General features: G+C 45.0%; 1 protein-coding gene across 2 annotated transcripts in view; it reads right to left on the bottom strand.

Moving 5' to 3' along the window:
- The window catches only part of PRKCE (protein kinase C epsilon), a 413,449-nt gene extending 399,780 nt beyond the window's left edge, over positions 1-13,669 (bottom strand). For both annotated transcript variants that reach the window (XM_044290816.1, XM_044290817.1), the window contains exons 1-2: positions 13,383-13,669; positions 12,800-13,181 (exon numbers count right to left, since the gene is read on the bottom strand). In XM_044290816.1, coding sequence (XP_044146751.1) covers positions 12,800-13,181; positions 13,383-13,399 — 399 coding nt within the window. In that variant the 5' untranslated portion in view covers positions 13,400-13,669. The remainder of the gene's footprint in view (positions 1-12,799; positions 13,182-13,382) is intronic.
- Positions 13,670-16,277: the final 2,608 nt, after the last annotated feature.

Genomic DNA, 16,277 nt, shown 5'->3' with positions numbered 1-16,277 from the left:
TTTTTTTCTTCTGTGTTCAGATTGACCTGCTGTGCAGATTTAAAAATCCACAGCATGCCAATTGTTTGTGCGATTCCGCACCCTCTGTAGAGTGGTGTTACCTATAGTCTTAAATGGGGTTGTTAACATAAACAGAAAATTGGCAACAAAAAAAAAGCATAAAAAACACAAAAATATAATTTTGTCGTACGGGCGTTAAAAAGTCACAAAAAGGGGATTGCTACTTTATGCCAAAATCTGGCTTTTGGCTGTTAGTAAATGACCCCCATCACGTTGTCAGCAGAATCCCAAACACATGGCTGAATCAGCCAAGAAATATCTAATGTCTACGGCCACATTACTGACCTAAAGGACTTGATAATCAGCTGCAATCCACATGGATCCATTTACCGACCATTCTAACTGCTAGAAACACCCACGATTAGGAATAAAACAGCTCCTGCCCATATCTACGTAGTCCCATTTCTGCGAATATTCATGATTTTATTCCAGGCTTTGGACACACATGTCCTGCAGCAGGCGGCCGGGCTTCTACTTTGCCTCATAATTAGTCATATGCAGTTCTCAAACCCCAGGGAAGAAAATCTATGGCCCGTGGGCGTCTAACACAGCAAACAAGTCCGACTTAAAGGCGTCCTTGAAATACAAAGATGACTCGATGACGCCAGAATGTTCTGGTTCCCAGATTCCCCCCCCCCCCCCCTCCCAAAAAAAGAGGAATGGCGGACATGTCAATTTTTCAAATGGGAATTAATCTGCATGTGCACGGCAGGTACGACTGAAAATCCCCGGCAGAAATTCAAGGGTCAGCCACAGATTTAGGCCCCTTTCACACGGACGAATTTTCCGTGCGGGTGCGATGCGTGCGGTGAACGTATTGCACCCGCACTGAATCCTGACCCATTCATTTCTATGGGGCTGTGCACATGAGCGGTGATTTTCACACATCACTTGTGCGTTGAGTGAAAATCGCAGCATGCTCTATATTGTCCGATTTTCACGCGACGCAGGCCCCATAGAAGTGAATGGGAAGCGTGAAAATCGCATAGCATCCGCAAGCAAGTATGGATGCGGTGCGATTTTCACGCACGGTTGCTAGGAGACGATCGGGATGGAGACCCGATCATTATTATTTTCCCTTATAACATGGTTATAAGGGAAAATAATAGCATTCTGAATACAGAATGCATAGTAAAACAGCGCTAGAGGGGTTAAAAAAAAATAAATAAAAATTTAACTCACCTTAGTCCACTTGATCGCGAAGCCCGGCATCTCCTTCTGTCTCCTCCGCTGAACAGGACCTGGGGTGAGCTGCTGCATTAAATAGGGGTTAAGGACCTTTGATGACGTCACTCCGGTCATCACATGGTCTTTTACCATGGTGAATCACCATGGTAAAAGATCATGTGACGTACCATGTGATGACCGGAGTGACGTCATCAAAGGTCCTTAACCTCTATTTAATGCAGCAGCTCACCCCAGGTCCTGTTCAGCAGAGGAGACACAAGGAGATGCCGGGCTTCGCGATCAAGTGGACTAAGGGTACTTTCACACTTGCGTTGCTTGATTCCGGCAGGCAGTTCCGTTGCCTGAACTGACTGCCTGATCAGGCAAACTGTATGCAAACGGGTGTCATTTTTTCTGACTGATCAGGCATTTTTCTGACTGATCAGGATCCTGATCAGTCAGAAAAATGCCTGATCAGTCAGAAAAATGCATTGCAATACCGGATCAGTTTTTCCGGTGTCATCAGGCAAAACGGATCAGTTTTTTTTTTTTTTTTTCATTTTTAAAGGTCTGCGCATGCGCAGACCGGAAGGACGGATCCGGCATTCCGGTATTTTGAATGCCGGATCCGGCACTAATACATTCCTATGGAAAAAAATGCCGGATCCGGCATTCAGGCAAGTCTTCAGTTTTTTTCGCCGGAGATAAAACCGTAGCATGCTACGGTTTTCTCTTTTGCCTGATCAGTCAAAACGACTGAACTGAAGACATCCTGATGCAAACTGAACGGATTACTCTCCATTCAGAATGCATGGGGATATGCCTGATCAGTTATTTTCCGGTATAGAGCCCCTGTGACGGAACTCTATGCCGGAAAAGAAAAACGCAAGTGTGAAAGTACCCTAAGGTGAGTTAAATTTTTTAATTTTTTTTAACCCCTCTAGCGCTGTTTTACTATGCATTCTGTATTCATAATGCTATTATTTTCCCTTATAACCATGTTATAAGGGAAAATAATACAATCTACAGAACATTAATCCCAAGTCCGAACTTCTGTGAAGAAGTTCGGGTTTGGGTACCAAACATGCGCGATTTTTCTCACGCGAGTGAAACGCATGACAATGTTTTGCACTCGCGTGGAAAAATCGTGCATTTTCCCGCAACGCACCCGCCTCTTATCCGGGCAAATAAACTGACGCCCGTGTGAAAGAGGCCTTAGGGCTCTTGCACACAAACATATTCTTTGTCAGTGTCTGTTTCATTTTCATTCTTTTCAATGGGGCCGCAAAAAAAAACTAAAAAAAAAACATTCGGTGTGTATTCCGTATCCGTATGTCTGCAAGTCCGTTCTGCAAAAAAACAGAACATATTCTATTCTTGTCCGTTTTGCAGACAAGGACAGGCATTGTGACAATGGACCTGCAAAAAAAAAAGATGTAAGGGCTCATGCACACAAATGTATTTTCTTTCCGTGTCCGTTCTGTTTTTTGGGCGGACCATATGCGGAACCATTCATTTCAATGAGTCCGCAAAAAAAAACGGAAGTTACTCTGTGTGCATTCTGTTTCCATACATCCGTATTTCCGTTCCGCAAAAAAAAATAGAACATGTTCTATTATTGTCCGCATTACGGACAAGGATAGTACTGTTCTATCAGGGGCCAGCTATCTCTTTCCGCAAAATACGGAATGCACACAGATGTATTCCGTATTTTTTGCGGACCGCAAAATATATACGGTTGTGTGCATGAGCCCTTTAAGCAGGCATCCTCAAACTGCGGCCCTCCAGCTGTTGTAAAACTACAACTCCCACAATGCCCTGCTGTAGGCTGATACATGTAGGCTGTTCGGGCATGCTGGGAGTTGTAGTTTTGCAACAGCTGGAGGGCCGCAGTTTGAGGATGCCTGCCTTAAAGGCAAACATACTCTATGTGAACATACCTTCAATAAAGAGCATTGCATTGCACTTATCTGTTAAGGTGTGGGCTGCAATGCAGGTCATCCTGCAGCCATGGCAGTACTTATGTTGCTGTAAAATTAAGGGGGTTGGCCCACAAAAAATATTCTATGTGTTTTTTAAACCAGTAACTGGATCCGAATACTTTTGTAATTGCAAGCAGTTAAAAATGTAGTACAGCGACTGAGTTAGTCAATAAAATGTATCTGTATAGCGCCACCTGTTGTTTCTTTTCCTTAGTTCTCTGTCCACTTCACTGAGGTGGACGCACATGCTTAGTTCTATCCTTCAACCGCCACCAGCCCCATCTACTGTGACAGTTAGGCCTAGTTCACATTTCAGTGATTTGCTCAGTGTCGGGTCAGTGATTTCAGTCGATTGTGAGCCAAAACCAGAAGTGGAGACATGCGCAAGTAAATTAGACCAGTCTTAGTGAATATGAACCTGTCTACCTTAAAAACAGCCACCAGAGCTCAGCCTAATACTAATACGCCTAGTCTAAATCATCAACGACTGTACGACTTTTAATAAATACTAAGCAAAAGAAAGAAAGACGAATGAAATAAGCCTGTCTAATCGTATGGCCAAAAACAGGCGAGCTTGATAAATGTCCCCCTTGTCTTTGCTGTGTTTTGTGCTCTTGCACTACAATGTATGTATATATCTCCAGCTTGCACTGTCTATCATATGACTGCTGGGACCCCTTGTGATCAGCTGAATGTGGCTAGAGAACTTGACAACGATTCCAGTTAATGGATCTCTAGACATTTCCCGGCACTTCCTTAATCTTCTGCTCCCATTTCACCTGATACTACAATTCAAATAAAAAAATATACAAATAATTTTTTTCTATATTTCAAGTGAGATCAGCTATGTCCTCCCCCTCCTCCTCACAGTCCTGTCTGGCTGTAAGCTAACCGGCTGCAGCAGTAGCCTCCCTCCTCTGCCTGCAGTAAGTAAGCCCTGCACCTCGGCTATGAAAATGAAGCAGATCAGCAGCAGATTATCCCCTCTGTTCTCTGCAGGATTTCTACAAGATCACTTCAGGAACATGCATAAAATCCTGCGGAAGGACAAACAGAGGAGACAAGATTATCAGAGTTTTTTTCTTTTTACTTGAATTATTCATTTCTAGGTTAAAGCGACCCCCTCCAGGCCCCCCCTTACTAAGGCCTCATGCACGCAAACGTATTTTGTTTCCGTGTCCGTTCCACATGCTATCCGCAAAAAAACAAAACGGACCTGTTCATTTCAATGGGTCAGCAAAAAATGCGGATAGCACACCGTGTGCTATCCGCATCCATACGTCCATTCCGTAGCCCCACAAAAAATATAAAGCATGTCCTATTCTTGTCCATTTTGCGGACAATCATAGGCATTGTTACAATGGATCCTCCCAAAAAAAACAAACGGATGCAACATGGATGTCATCTGTATTTTTTGCGGATCCGCAGTTTGCAAAATACATACAGTCGTGTAGATATAACCTAAGGGCTATTTTACGTTCCGTATACGGACTGTTTTCTGCGTTCCGCATACGGTCTGTATATGGAACCATTCATTTCAATGGGTCCGCAAAAGATGCGGACAGCACTCTGTGTGCTGTCCGCATCAGTTGCTCCGTTCCGTAGCCCTTCCGTAGTAGACTACCTCAGCCTCCCTGTGGTCAAAGACCATAGCACTGCCCTTACAGAGTTGCGTTAAAAGGCAGTGGGATCCGGGGAACATATATACCGTAGAACATGATTTGAAGGTACTAACATATAATTTTTATGGTCATGAAGGTATAGTCACTTTAAAGGGGTATTCCCATCTGGGACATATGTCACTTAAATCTCTGTTAGGTGCAGGTCCCACCTCTGGGACCTCTTCCTACCTCCAGAACGGGGTCCAGAAGTGAATGGAGAGCAGAACGCACATGCGCAGCCAACCTCCATTCACCACCGAGCCCTGGCCCGGCCAGAGGTGAATCAATGGGGTGGCTTCGCTTGCTGTGCATTTACTGCTATGGGACTTCCAAAAACTGACGAGCTCAGCTATTTTCGGAAGTCTTACAGCAGTAAATGGAGAACACACCACGCATGAGCAGTGTAGCCTCCATTCACTTTGGGACCTAGGAGTAGATCTCATAGGTGGGAGCCGCCCCTATCTAACCTTTTAATGACATATCCTATCAATATGCCATAAATGTCCCAGATGGCACAACCCTTTTAAATTGCCTGTGTAACGCACAGACGTGTCGGGTCCTCCAAATGCTGACGGTGAATAAACAAGAGCCCTGAATTTGGGATTTCCCCTCTATTAACTCAGAATTCCTCAAAGGGGCTGTCTCACTTCAGTAAGTGGCATTTATCATGTAGAGAAAGTTAATACAAGGCATTTACTAATGTATTGCGATTCTCCATGTTGACCCCTTTGCTGGCTGGATTCATTTTTCTATCACATTATACACTGCTTGTTTCCATGGTTACGACCACCCTGCAATCCATCAGTGGTGGTCGTGCTTGCACAATATAAGAAAAAGCACCAGCCTATGTGCGTTCCCACGGTCCCGGCCACCAGACAGGCTGACGCTTTTTCCTGTAGTGTGCAAGCACGACCACCGCTGATGGATTGCAGGGTGGTCTGTAACCATGGAAACGAGCAGTGTATCATGTGATAGAAAAATGAATCCAGCCAGCAAAGGAAGCAATATGGACAATCACATTACATTAGGAAGTGCCTTGTATTAACTTTCTCTACATGAAAAATGCCACTTTTTGAAGTGAGACAACCCCTTTAAGGAATTCTGCTTTAATGTTGCAATTAGCAATAGTCCGAGATTATTTCCAATGGGAATATTCAAATGCATTGACTGTTACTAGGATTGCAAGGAGCTTCCATGGGACGATCATTCAGATCACAGAATATCGGTGTAGGTAGATATCTGAAGAAGATAAATACTTATAGAGAGAGTCTGGCTTACAAGCCCATTGTCAAAAACCGCAATACGGAAATCTGATTTAAAGGGGGGGGGGTGATTTTAGTCGACAGCAGCTACAAAGCACATCTCTCGTGCGTTACACGGATAGCACATTGATGTCAGTGGAAACAGTTTAATTCCCCTTTGGTGGCGCTGCAGGGAAATCAAACACTGAATGCCAGGCTTCCCCAACCACTCCAGCTGATTGCTGGGAGCACAGAACCGGAATATTACTTATTTTATATTAATACGTATTGAATACTTTTTTTTAACGTAATCATCGACCGTGAATAGCAATTGATAAAAATAGTTGCAGAAGGGTTAAATTAGTCCTCATGCTACAACTAGTAAAGCAGTAAGCAGATCCATGATCCCATGTAGAAAAGAAAAAAAATGGAAATTGTTATTGATGAAAAGCAAATCAGAGATGTAATCACGATATGGTATCCGTCTGCATCACAGACTTATATGAGAGAGACATGACTTGTGCAGACAGCCGTGAAAGGTACATACGTCCCTGTCTTCACATACATGATCATAAGAGGTTACAAGTCACTGCCCCACACAAGTTCAGCATCCTCCTCCTCTGCTGCTGCTGCGGTTATGATTCCTGTGATCTGATTAGTTAGAGGATGTTGTATCTTCACCCACTTCATGACACCGCCCTTAGTACATACAGTATAACAACAGGAGTGGACAGGTCACTGCCTCCCGCAAGATCAGCACGCTATTCTCCCTCTGCAGTCCTATTCCCGCCCACTTCACAACATCGGTAACATAATGACATGGACATCCTCACTAAAGGGCATCTGTCAGCAGTTTTGTACCTATGACACTGGCTGACCTGTTACATGTGCGCTTGGCAGCTGATGGCATCTGTGTTGGTCCCATGTTCATGTGTGCCCGCATTGCTAAGAAAAATTATATATGCAAATGAGCGTGTAAGAGTAACGGGGGCGTTGTCATTACACTTAGATGCTCTGCTCTCTCTGCAAATGATAGGGCCAGGTGTGATGACGTTTACACTGCCTAGCGCTGTCAAAGTGCAGAGGGTGCAGCAGTTACAGAGAGAGCAGAGCCTCTAGGTGTAACAGCCACGCCCTCGTTGCTCCTAGAGGCTCATTTTCATATATATCAAAACTTCATATTTCTCAGCAATGTGGACACATATGAACATGGGACCAACACAGATGCCTTCAGCTGCCAAGCGCACATGTAACAGGTCAGCCAGTGTCATAGGTACAAAACTGCTGACAGATGTCCTTTAACATAATGATATGAATGGGCAGTCACCCTCCCCACAAAATAAAATACTTGTCTCTTTCTCACGCCCACATGACAGACAATGATCGTAAAGGGGGGGGGGGGTCTAGCTGTAATGAGGACCACTCATTGCTTAATACATGTCTGTAGCATCAAGAGCCATTTGTGGAGCTGGAATACAAGACTCTCAGCTATAGGGGGCCACATTTACTCAGTGTCCAATGGCTGCAAAAATTATAGATTTTGTGTTTGTTTTTTTGTTTCTTCTTACTGCTCAGAATTCCAATTTACATGAAAGGAAAGCTACCAGAAGATGTTACCAGCCAATAGTAACTGGTATAGGCTGGTCCGCTCTATAGGACATCTATCACACCAACCCCATGACAAATTATAGTCCAATTGTTTTGACATGGAAACTTTCCAATGTCAACACCACTTTGGGTGTAAAATAAAACTTTACGGCTCCCCGCTGACACTGAGTACTCAAACCCACAAAGAGTGGTTTGGGTCACAGGAAGCTATAACCAGCAGACGAGATTACACTGACCAAACCACAAGTGTGAGACACGACAAGAGTGTTACGAGATGATCTTGCAGCCTTGCTTTCGTTTACACTTTAATACAGATTTGCCGCGATTCCTTTTTTTTTTTTTTTAACTATAGAGAAATTTGAATACATTGGCAGAATGTAAGCCATAAACACTGTGTGACGGACTCCCAGTTGTCAAGCAGTCGATAAGCCCAAAAATGTACTACTGGCATCTGATCTTCTGGGTTGCTCAGCCTTGGCATCTGATATTTATGATGCTCAGCCTTTAAAAATGTTAAAGGGCTTCTGTCAGCAGATTTGTACCTATGACACTGGCTGACTTGTTGCATGTGCGCTTGGCAGCTAAAGGCATCTGTGTTGGTCCCATGTTCATATGTGTCCGCATTGATGATAAAAATGTTTTAATATATGCAAATGAGCCTCTAGGAGCAACAGGGGCGTTACCATTACACCTAGAGGCTCTGCTCTCTCTGCAACTGCCACAACCTCTGCACTTTGATTGACAGGACCAGGTGTGATGATGCTTTTCCTGCCTGGCCCTGTCAGTCAAAGTGCTGAGGGCGCAGCAGTTGCAGAGAAAGCATAATCTAGGTGTAACGGCAACACCCCCATTGCTCCTGGAGTCTCATTTGCATATATTAAAACATCGTTTTTCTCAGCAATGTGGGCACATATGAAAATGGGTCCAACCCAGATGACTTCAGCTGCCAAGCGCACATGTAACAGGTCAGCCAGTGTCATAGGTACAAAACTGCTGACAGATGCCCTTTAAATTGTCTCCAGCATAGTCTGTCTAACTTACTCCTGAAGCCCACCATATCTTGTCCAAGCCTAGGCTGAGCAGTACATATCAAGCCATAAATCTCTCCCACTCCCCAAATAAAAATTTTCCCTTGAAATTAATTAGTGCCTAAAGACCTTCCGAGGATATACTTGTAGTACCACCTCCAATACACATTAGAGTTTTTTTGGCGTTGACCTTTTTTGGTACCATCTATGCTTATTGATACCAGATCCAGACGTCAAACCTCTATTGTGTATGGTCAGATTAGGGTAATTTCACACTAGCGAGCTTTCCGTCCAGATGCATTCCGTTTTGCGTGTAGTCAGCATCTGGACTGAACCCTGACCCATTCATTTCAATGGGTATGTGTACATGAGTAAGGGTATGATACATTTTTCACAAATAATCTCTGCGTTAAGGAAAAATCGCAGCATGTTCTACATTGCCCCTTTCTCAGTCAACCCTGGCTCCATAGAAGTGAATGGGGCTTGCCGAGAAAAACGGAAGGCATCCGGATGCCATGTGTTTTTTGTCTGATGGTTGCTGGGAGATGATGAGTGTTATTGTTCAGTGTTTCTTCATGCGCGTGAAAAACAGACGGAAAAAAAAAGAAAACAATAAATGCAGTCGCAGATAAAATTGATTGAACTTGCATGAAAAACCATTATTTTTTCCACTGAACAGACCCTGACACATTCCATATCGCTCGGATAGAGGCGTTAAAGGGGTATTCCAGAAATGACAGGTTATCCCCTGGGTAGGGGGAACTACAAGATCATAGGGGCTCAGACCGATCACAGCCATTTTTATCAGTGCCACAGGCAGTGAATTTGGTGGCAGCGCGCATGCTCGACCCTCACTCCATTCAGCTCCTCCAGGCTCTTTAATCAGCTGGTGTTGGACACCCATCAATCGGATATTAATGACTTATTCTGAGGACAGGCCATCAATATCGAACTCCTGGAAACCCCTTTAACCCTCTTTTTACATTTTTTCCTGGTGTTGGCTAGTAAAACAAGTGAAACTGGTCCCCGTCAGTCTGTCTGACCGCTGCCGCACTCATGCTTTCTCCTTCCTTGGTATATGGAGAGCATGCTAAGGCATGTATAGGAAAGTGTGCCTAGAGCTAAAATCAGAAGACAAGAGTCCATCAAGTTACAGAGGCCTACCAAGTCATACCCGACTAAATGAAAAGAAAGAATTCACAACGGCTTTATACCTGCCAGACGTAGGAAGAAAGTAATACTAACAGTGGGACAAATGAGACTTTCCTAAGTGGAATCTGATTACTGCAGATCAGTAATCAGTGGTTAAAGGGCTGATCTCAAACTAGTTTTAATCAAGTATCTGGAGGACTTTTTTATTCCCTTTTTGTGGGTGGGAAGCAGCTCCCCAGATGCACTACAATTAACTCTTGCTAGCTCCTTCCTCCTTGTGAGAGTAGTTCAATTTTCAGGTACAAAGTAATTTAAATAATTAAGTCGGCCGACACAGGGATACAATCAATAATAGATGTTTTTGCGGAGATCTGAGTGACGACCCCAGAAACCTTTATTTTATACCCTTGAGATAATAGGAGTAACTGGGTGTTTCAAGGCGGTTACACTACATATAATTGGACAATATGGAGAAAATAGTCCCTCACATACGGCCCCAGAGATACGTATGGTATGTAATACCCCTACTAATTCCTACTCCACTGTCTAGAGAGAGATATAGCTATATGTGTCTCTGAATTTAGAAGTAGGGACGAATGAATGGAAGGTGTCTGGACCGCTTCACAACGAGATCTCTACACCTGAGGGGAGTGAAGCTACTGAGCATATTAGTCCACCACCGAGGACAGGAGAAGGTGGACCAGAAGCATGAACAGCAGGGGGCGCTACTAGAGAAGAAAATGTAATGTACGTTAAAACCGAATAATATTTTTATTGCATTTATATTTGTACTAATAGAATGTCTTAGTCATTGCATAGTGGGACAACCCACAAGAAGACGTCAAGAAATAATGTGACATCTAATAATCCAGAAGGGTTGTCACCCTACTTTATCAGATGTGTGAATGGCAAACCTGACAGGTTTACAGAGAAGAAGCACTAGGGTTTGTATCACTCCATAACCAGGCAGACTGGATGTTCAGCTACCTGGGAAACCTGGCTGTCAACCTTGTGGGAGTTGGAATGACATTATCACAAGTATAATATATATATATAATCTGCAAATACAATGCAGGATATCACATGGTCTCTATAATACGCCAAACCAAAGATGTCAAATCCCTTACGTTCCTCTGACCCTGCTCATTACACAGGGCAGAGGGTCGCAATCGTGTCCTCAGTGCCCTCAACACATCTTTCCAGGGAGCATACGGAAGAGGCAAGACATCTGTCATCACTTGATAGAAGGATTTCCTTTTACAACCAGGCTGGAGAAAGCAAGCGCATGTAACCACTGGGCCACCACCTGACAGACCCATCACTAGGAATCGTCCTCTGATGTTCTCGTATCAACTCCTCCATTTACACAGGAAAACTACATTTATTGATGAACCCCACTAGAGGTTCCGCATCAGCAGATGACTTTAATCCTAGCCCATATTTAATAGAAAGCAATCCTCTTGTATTGTCCTCTTCTGTCTACGTTCAACCCATTATAGCTACCATTCTAGTTCCCAGATGGGTTGTCACCCAGCTTTCCAAGACTCCTGAATGACAAATCTGCCTAGATGTGCCTTAATACCTTCCCCCCAGCCATATAACTGAAGAAATATCTAAAAGTAGGGGAAAACTGCATAAGTACCGTTATAGGAGCCTACGACGGCCATGCTGGTAGCCACCCAGCTTCTCCAAAAACATACATGACTGAATACAATTTATATGAACTTGACAGAAGAGGCAGACAGTGGGAATAATACTTATCTATTACCTTTTTTTATATATAGGGCCTACAGACCATCCACGCATCTCTGGAATACCAGATTGGAGGTAGAAGGTCAGAAAAAGAATATTTGAGGGTAATTTTGTGTCCTGTCATCAATAAATCCCAGGACCATGATATATTTTTTGTAAATCTGATCAAATATATATTTTTTAAATAATTGGTTGCTGTCAATTTGCAATTTGCTGTCAAATAATTGGTTGCTGTCAAATTATCCAATGTCATTCCTCTCTTCTATCTACAGTCATCGAAACAACCCATCCTACAGCGCACCATTTTTGTCCAAAAAAAAAGTAACATCAATGGTGCTGGTACAAGATTTAAAGGGGTTGTCTCATCTCAGACATGGATGGCACATCACTAGGATATGCCATTAATACCAGATAGGTGCGGGTCCCAACTCTGGGACTTGTTCCTATCTCCAGGATGGATCCCCCGAAGGGAAAGCACATGGTGCTTGGCTATTTTCAGAAACCCCAGAGTGGTGAAAGGAGGATGGCCGCATTGCGTTCTTTTCGCTTTTGGCCCATTCTTGAGATAGGAGTGTGTCCCGGATGTGGGACCCACACCTTTCTGACATTGATGGCATATTTTCGGGATACGCCATCATGTCCAAGATGGAAACACCCCTTTAAAATATCATTTCTATTTTTAGTGAATTTTAGGAGGCTGAGTGGTGTTAGACCCACCATCACCTGCATGTAGTTTGTATGTTCTTCTGGAGTTCTTTTCAGGTAAACCCACCCAAATGCTTTCTATTTTTGAATCCCAGGGAAAGGTGGGCCCTCCTGAGACCACACTTTGTACAGTGTTGCAGAATAGGTTGGTGCTATAGAATTGAAGGGCTGTAATCAATCAGCCCTCTGATCTCCACAGTGGACCAGTCTTCAGACTTATGAACAGTATGGCCCTGGTGTCCCCCTCCCCCCATGGATCTGATGTGCTGATCTCTGGGAGATGTGGAGTGTGCAGAAGGAAGAGCAGGGATGTGTGGCCGTGTCATTCCTCACTAGAGGATTTCCTCCACACTCCAGCAGTAAAACAATAGCTTTTTGGCCATGTGTGTGACAATAAAGCCTCGTACTACAGCAGCAGCAGCTTCAGGCATCATCTCTCTTACCCAATCCTCAAAGTGCCGGCTCCCATTCTGCAGAAGATCCTCGAACTGGATGGTGCAATTAGCCACAAAATCATCGTACCCTATGGGGGCATCGTGAAAAACTGCCAGCTCGATCTTCCTGCCATTGCAGACATCCGTGGAGAAGTCATCATGCCAGGCTGGGCTATTGGTCTTCTGCTTGGTGGAGGTCTGCCCTATCCTGGAGTCATCCACATTGACCGCAATGTATGGGTCCAGCTGGAAGGTCTGGGGTTTGGGTCCCACCGCATGTCTCAAGGACCAAGCTGTGGGCTTCAGGTTCACAGCCTCGCAGATCTTAATCTTCAGCAAGCCATTGAAGACCACCATGGCGAGCGAGGGGTTAAGGGGAGCCGATCCACCTCTGGAGTGTAAAAAAAAAAAATCAATGGAGATCCAATGTGATCTGTCGGCTCACTCCCACTCAAATCCAGGGATTTCTAACGGGAAAAACAAGGACGGTGGGGGGGTTGGAGGCGTCGTCTTCTTGCAAGGCTGAGAGCTCTGGAGATCCTCATGTAAATCCCTGCTCCGGCCTGGTGGAAGGGTGCTGTCCTCTACCTACCGTCTGGGATCATCCATGCAGATGGGTGGCTGCAGCCCAGAAGCCTCCTCGAGCGCCCTACAGGAGGGAACTGGAGCAGCCGCAGTCCTCCACTGAGTCCGCGCACAACACTGCACGGCCGGGGAGCTCACATCCGCACCAGGACGGGGGTCGTGCTCACATCCCCAGGGACGGCTCCAGCTGCTCCCATGTAATAGACATCAGCCTGGGCTGGCAGGAGCTGTGGGCAGATTCCCTGGTGAAGGCTGGTGCTGCTGTAGCTGTTGGTGCTGCTGATGATTAGTAACACCCCCCCCCCCCTTCTCCTCCCCTCTCCTTGTAATGCAGGAAATGCACAAAAGACGTCACAGAGTGTGTGCCTGGAAGTGTGTGAGTGTGTGTGAGGCTGCTGACACATCCAGGCTATGGAGGCTTCTCTGCAATCCATGGACAGGAGGCTGCAGATACTCATGTGACCCTCACCCAGGGGCCACACAGCAGCACAGCACTGGGTATGTTCTTCATAGGTTTGTTACTTCTTGGCCCAGGTATGGCACAGCAGGAATTACAGGCTGACTGCTGAAGAGCAAAGCAAAAGCAACATAATAACCAAATGAATAATAATATTATATCAATAATTCATGTTATAATAACACTGGTGTTAATAGTCATAGTAATAATTGAAGGGCATCTGTCAGCAGTTTTGTACCTATGACACTGGTGGCCTGTTTCACGTACACTTGGCAGCTGAAGGCATCTGTGTTGGACCCATGTTCATACGTGCCCGCATTGCTGAGAAAAATTATGTTTTAATATATGCAAATTAGCCTCTAGGAGCAACGGGGGCGTTACCGTTACACCTAGAGGCTCTGCTCTCTCTGCAGCTGCCACACGCTCTGCGCTTTGATTGACAGGGCTAGGCGGTGATAACATTATCACACCCGTTCCTGTCAATCAGAGCCTCTAGGTGTAACGGCAACACCCCCGTTGCTCCTACAGCCTCATTTGCATATATTAAAACCTAATTTTTCTCAGCAATGTGGACACATATGAACGTGGGACTAACACAGATGTCTTCAGCTGCCAAGTGCACATGTAACAGGTCATAGGTACAAAACTGCTGACAGATGCCCTTTAATTATTACTATGACTATTAACACTAATGACCAGTGTTATTATAACATTAATTATTGCCACCTTAGATATAATATTATTCATTTGGTTATTATGTTGCTTTTGCTTTACAGGTCAGCCAGTGTCATAGGTACAAATCTGCTGGCAGATGTGCTTTAATAATATCGTAATTAAAGCCTTGCGCATACGGCCATGTCCGCATTGCGGTCCGCAAACCACAGATCTGCAAAATACGGATACCTTCCATGAGCACTCCGCATTCCTGTCACTCCCATCACTAGATATTTCTATTATCATCATCTGCAATACGGACAAGAATAAGACATGTTCTGTCATTTGTAGGGCATAGGGATGACATCCATACGTTGTTTTATTCAGACTCATAGAAATGAACGGGTCCGTGTGCCGTCCGTGCGGATCAGAAGTGGAGTGCCAAATAGTTGTGTGCATGAGCCCTAATAGCAATAATGAATGTGATAATAGAATGATAATAACACATCCTTTTTGTTAATAGTCATATTACAATACTGTTTAGGAATAAAGTGTCTCATTCTTTTAATTGTTTTTTGCTGTATTCTTCTTTTCTGCCAGCGCTTCATCTGTATAACGACTGAAAGAAAACTGGTGACATCTGATAATGTGAATAATAAATAATCTGGTTACATATACAGGGCAGCAGGGTGGCTCAGTGGTTAGCACCACTTCCTTGCGCCACTGGGATCTAGCATTTGACCAAGGGGTGGGGTTTGTATGTTCTCCCTGTGTTTGCAGGGGTTTTCCTTGTGTACTCCAGGTCCTCTCACACTCACAAAATACTAGTTAATTGCACGACACATGTCGCCTTGTCGCCCTGGCCTTTCATCTGTGAACACCAATGAGGACAGAAAGTGAGGTATGACAATTTGTGTACAGTGTTGCGGAATATTTTGGCACTATATAAATAAGATAAAAATAAAGCACCGTACTAGCTTTAGGTCTGTGTGCTGCCATACGGTGCCTTCATATAGCACCCTATTTTCCCTAGAACCAGGGCTTTTAGCTGAGTGGATGTTTGTAGAACGGCATCTGATACATTTTGGCGCATTGTATTTTGTAAGATATTGTATGATTCCAACAAAAAAAGGCCTCCGTGTGCCTCGGTGTTCAAGGTCATGTGCATGAGGCTTAAAGGGTTCTCCAGGGATTTGATATTGATGGCCTGTCCCCCGCCGATCAGCTGTTAGAAGAGGCTGCTGCGCTCACCGGAGCTCCTGTGAGTGCTGCGGCCCCCTAACAGCTTACCAAGCACAGCGCCATATGCGTTGCTACAGGGGGGCAAGGGGGGGTGGCAATTGCCCCCCCCCCCAGGTTATTCCTTGCCCCCCCCCCCCCCCCGCTAATTACCCTTTAAAACGCTGGCCGCCGCTAGTACAGCGGCGATCTGTAAGTTTTGCCAAACTTTAAGTACTGCCCATGCTGCTCACCCGCTTTACTACGGGCTCCTCGACAGTCGGTAGCCAAGTGAATCTTTCCCCGCCCACCTCAGCTGCTATTGGCTGGGAGGGAGAGGGCAGCACTGCCATTGGCTGCCTGTGTATTTCAGCCTAGCAGGGCCTGCAGAGGCAGAAAAGAATGCGGCTTGGGGATTTGACATCAGGAAACATTTTTGCGCGCCCCTCCCCCTGCCACCACGCCTAGAGGTAGAAGGCACGAGGACAGAGCACATCAGAACTGTAAGTACCTTTTCACCCCTGACCAGCGCCCCCTGCGTTACATGCAACCCTGACCAGCGCCCCCTGCGTT

Source organism: Bufo gargarizans, chromosome 4, assembly GCF_014858855.1.
Source record: "Bufo gargarizans isolate SCDJY-AF-19 chromosome 4, ASM1485885v1, whole genome shotgun sequence".
Lineage (NCBI taxonomy): Eukaryota > Metazoa > Chordata > Amphibia > Anura > Bufonidae > Bufo > Bufo gargarizans.
Note: the sequence above shows the minus strand (reverse complement) of the source record. Positions and strands in the feature narration are given on the sequence as shown.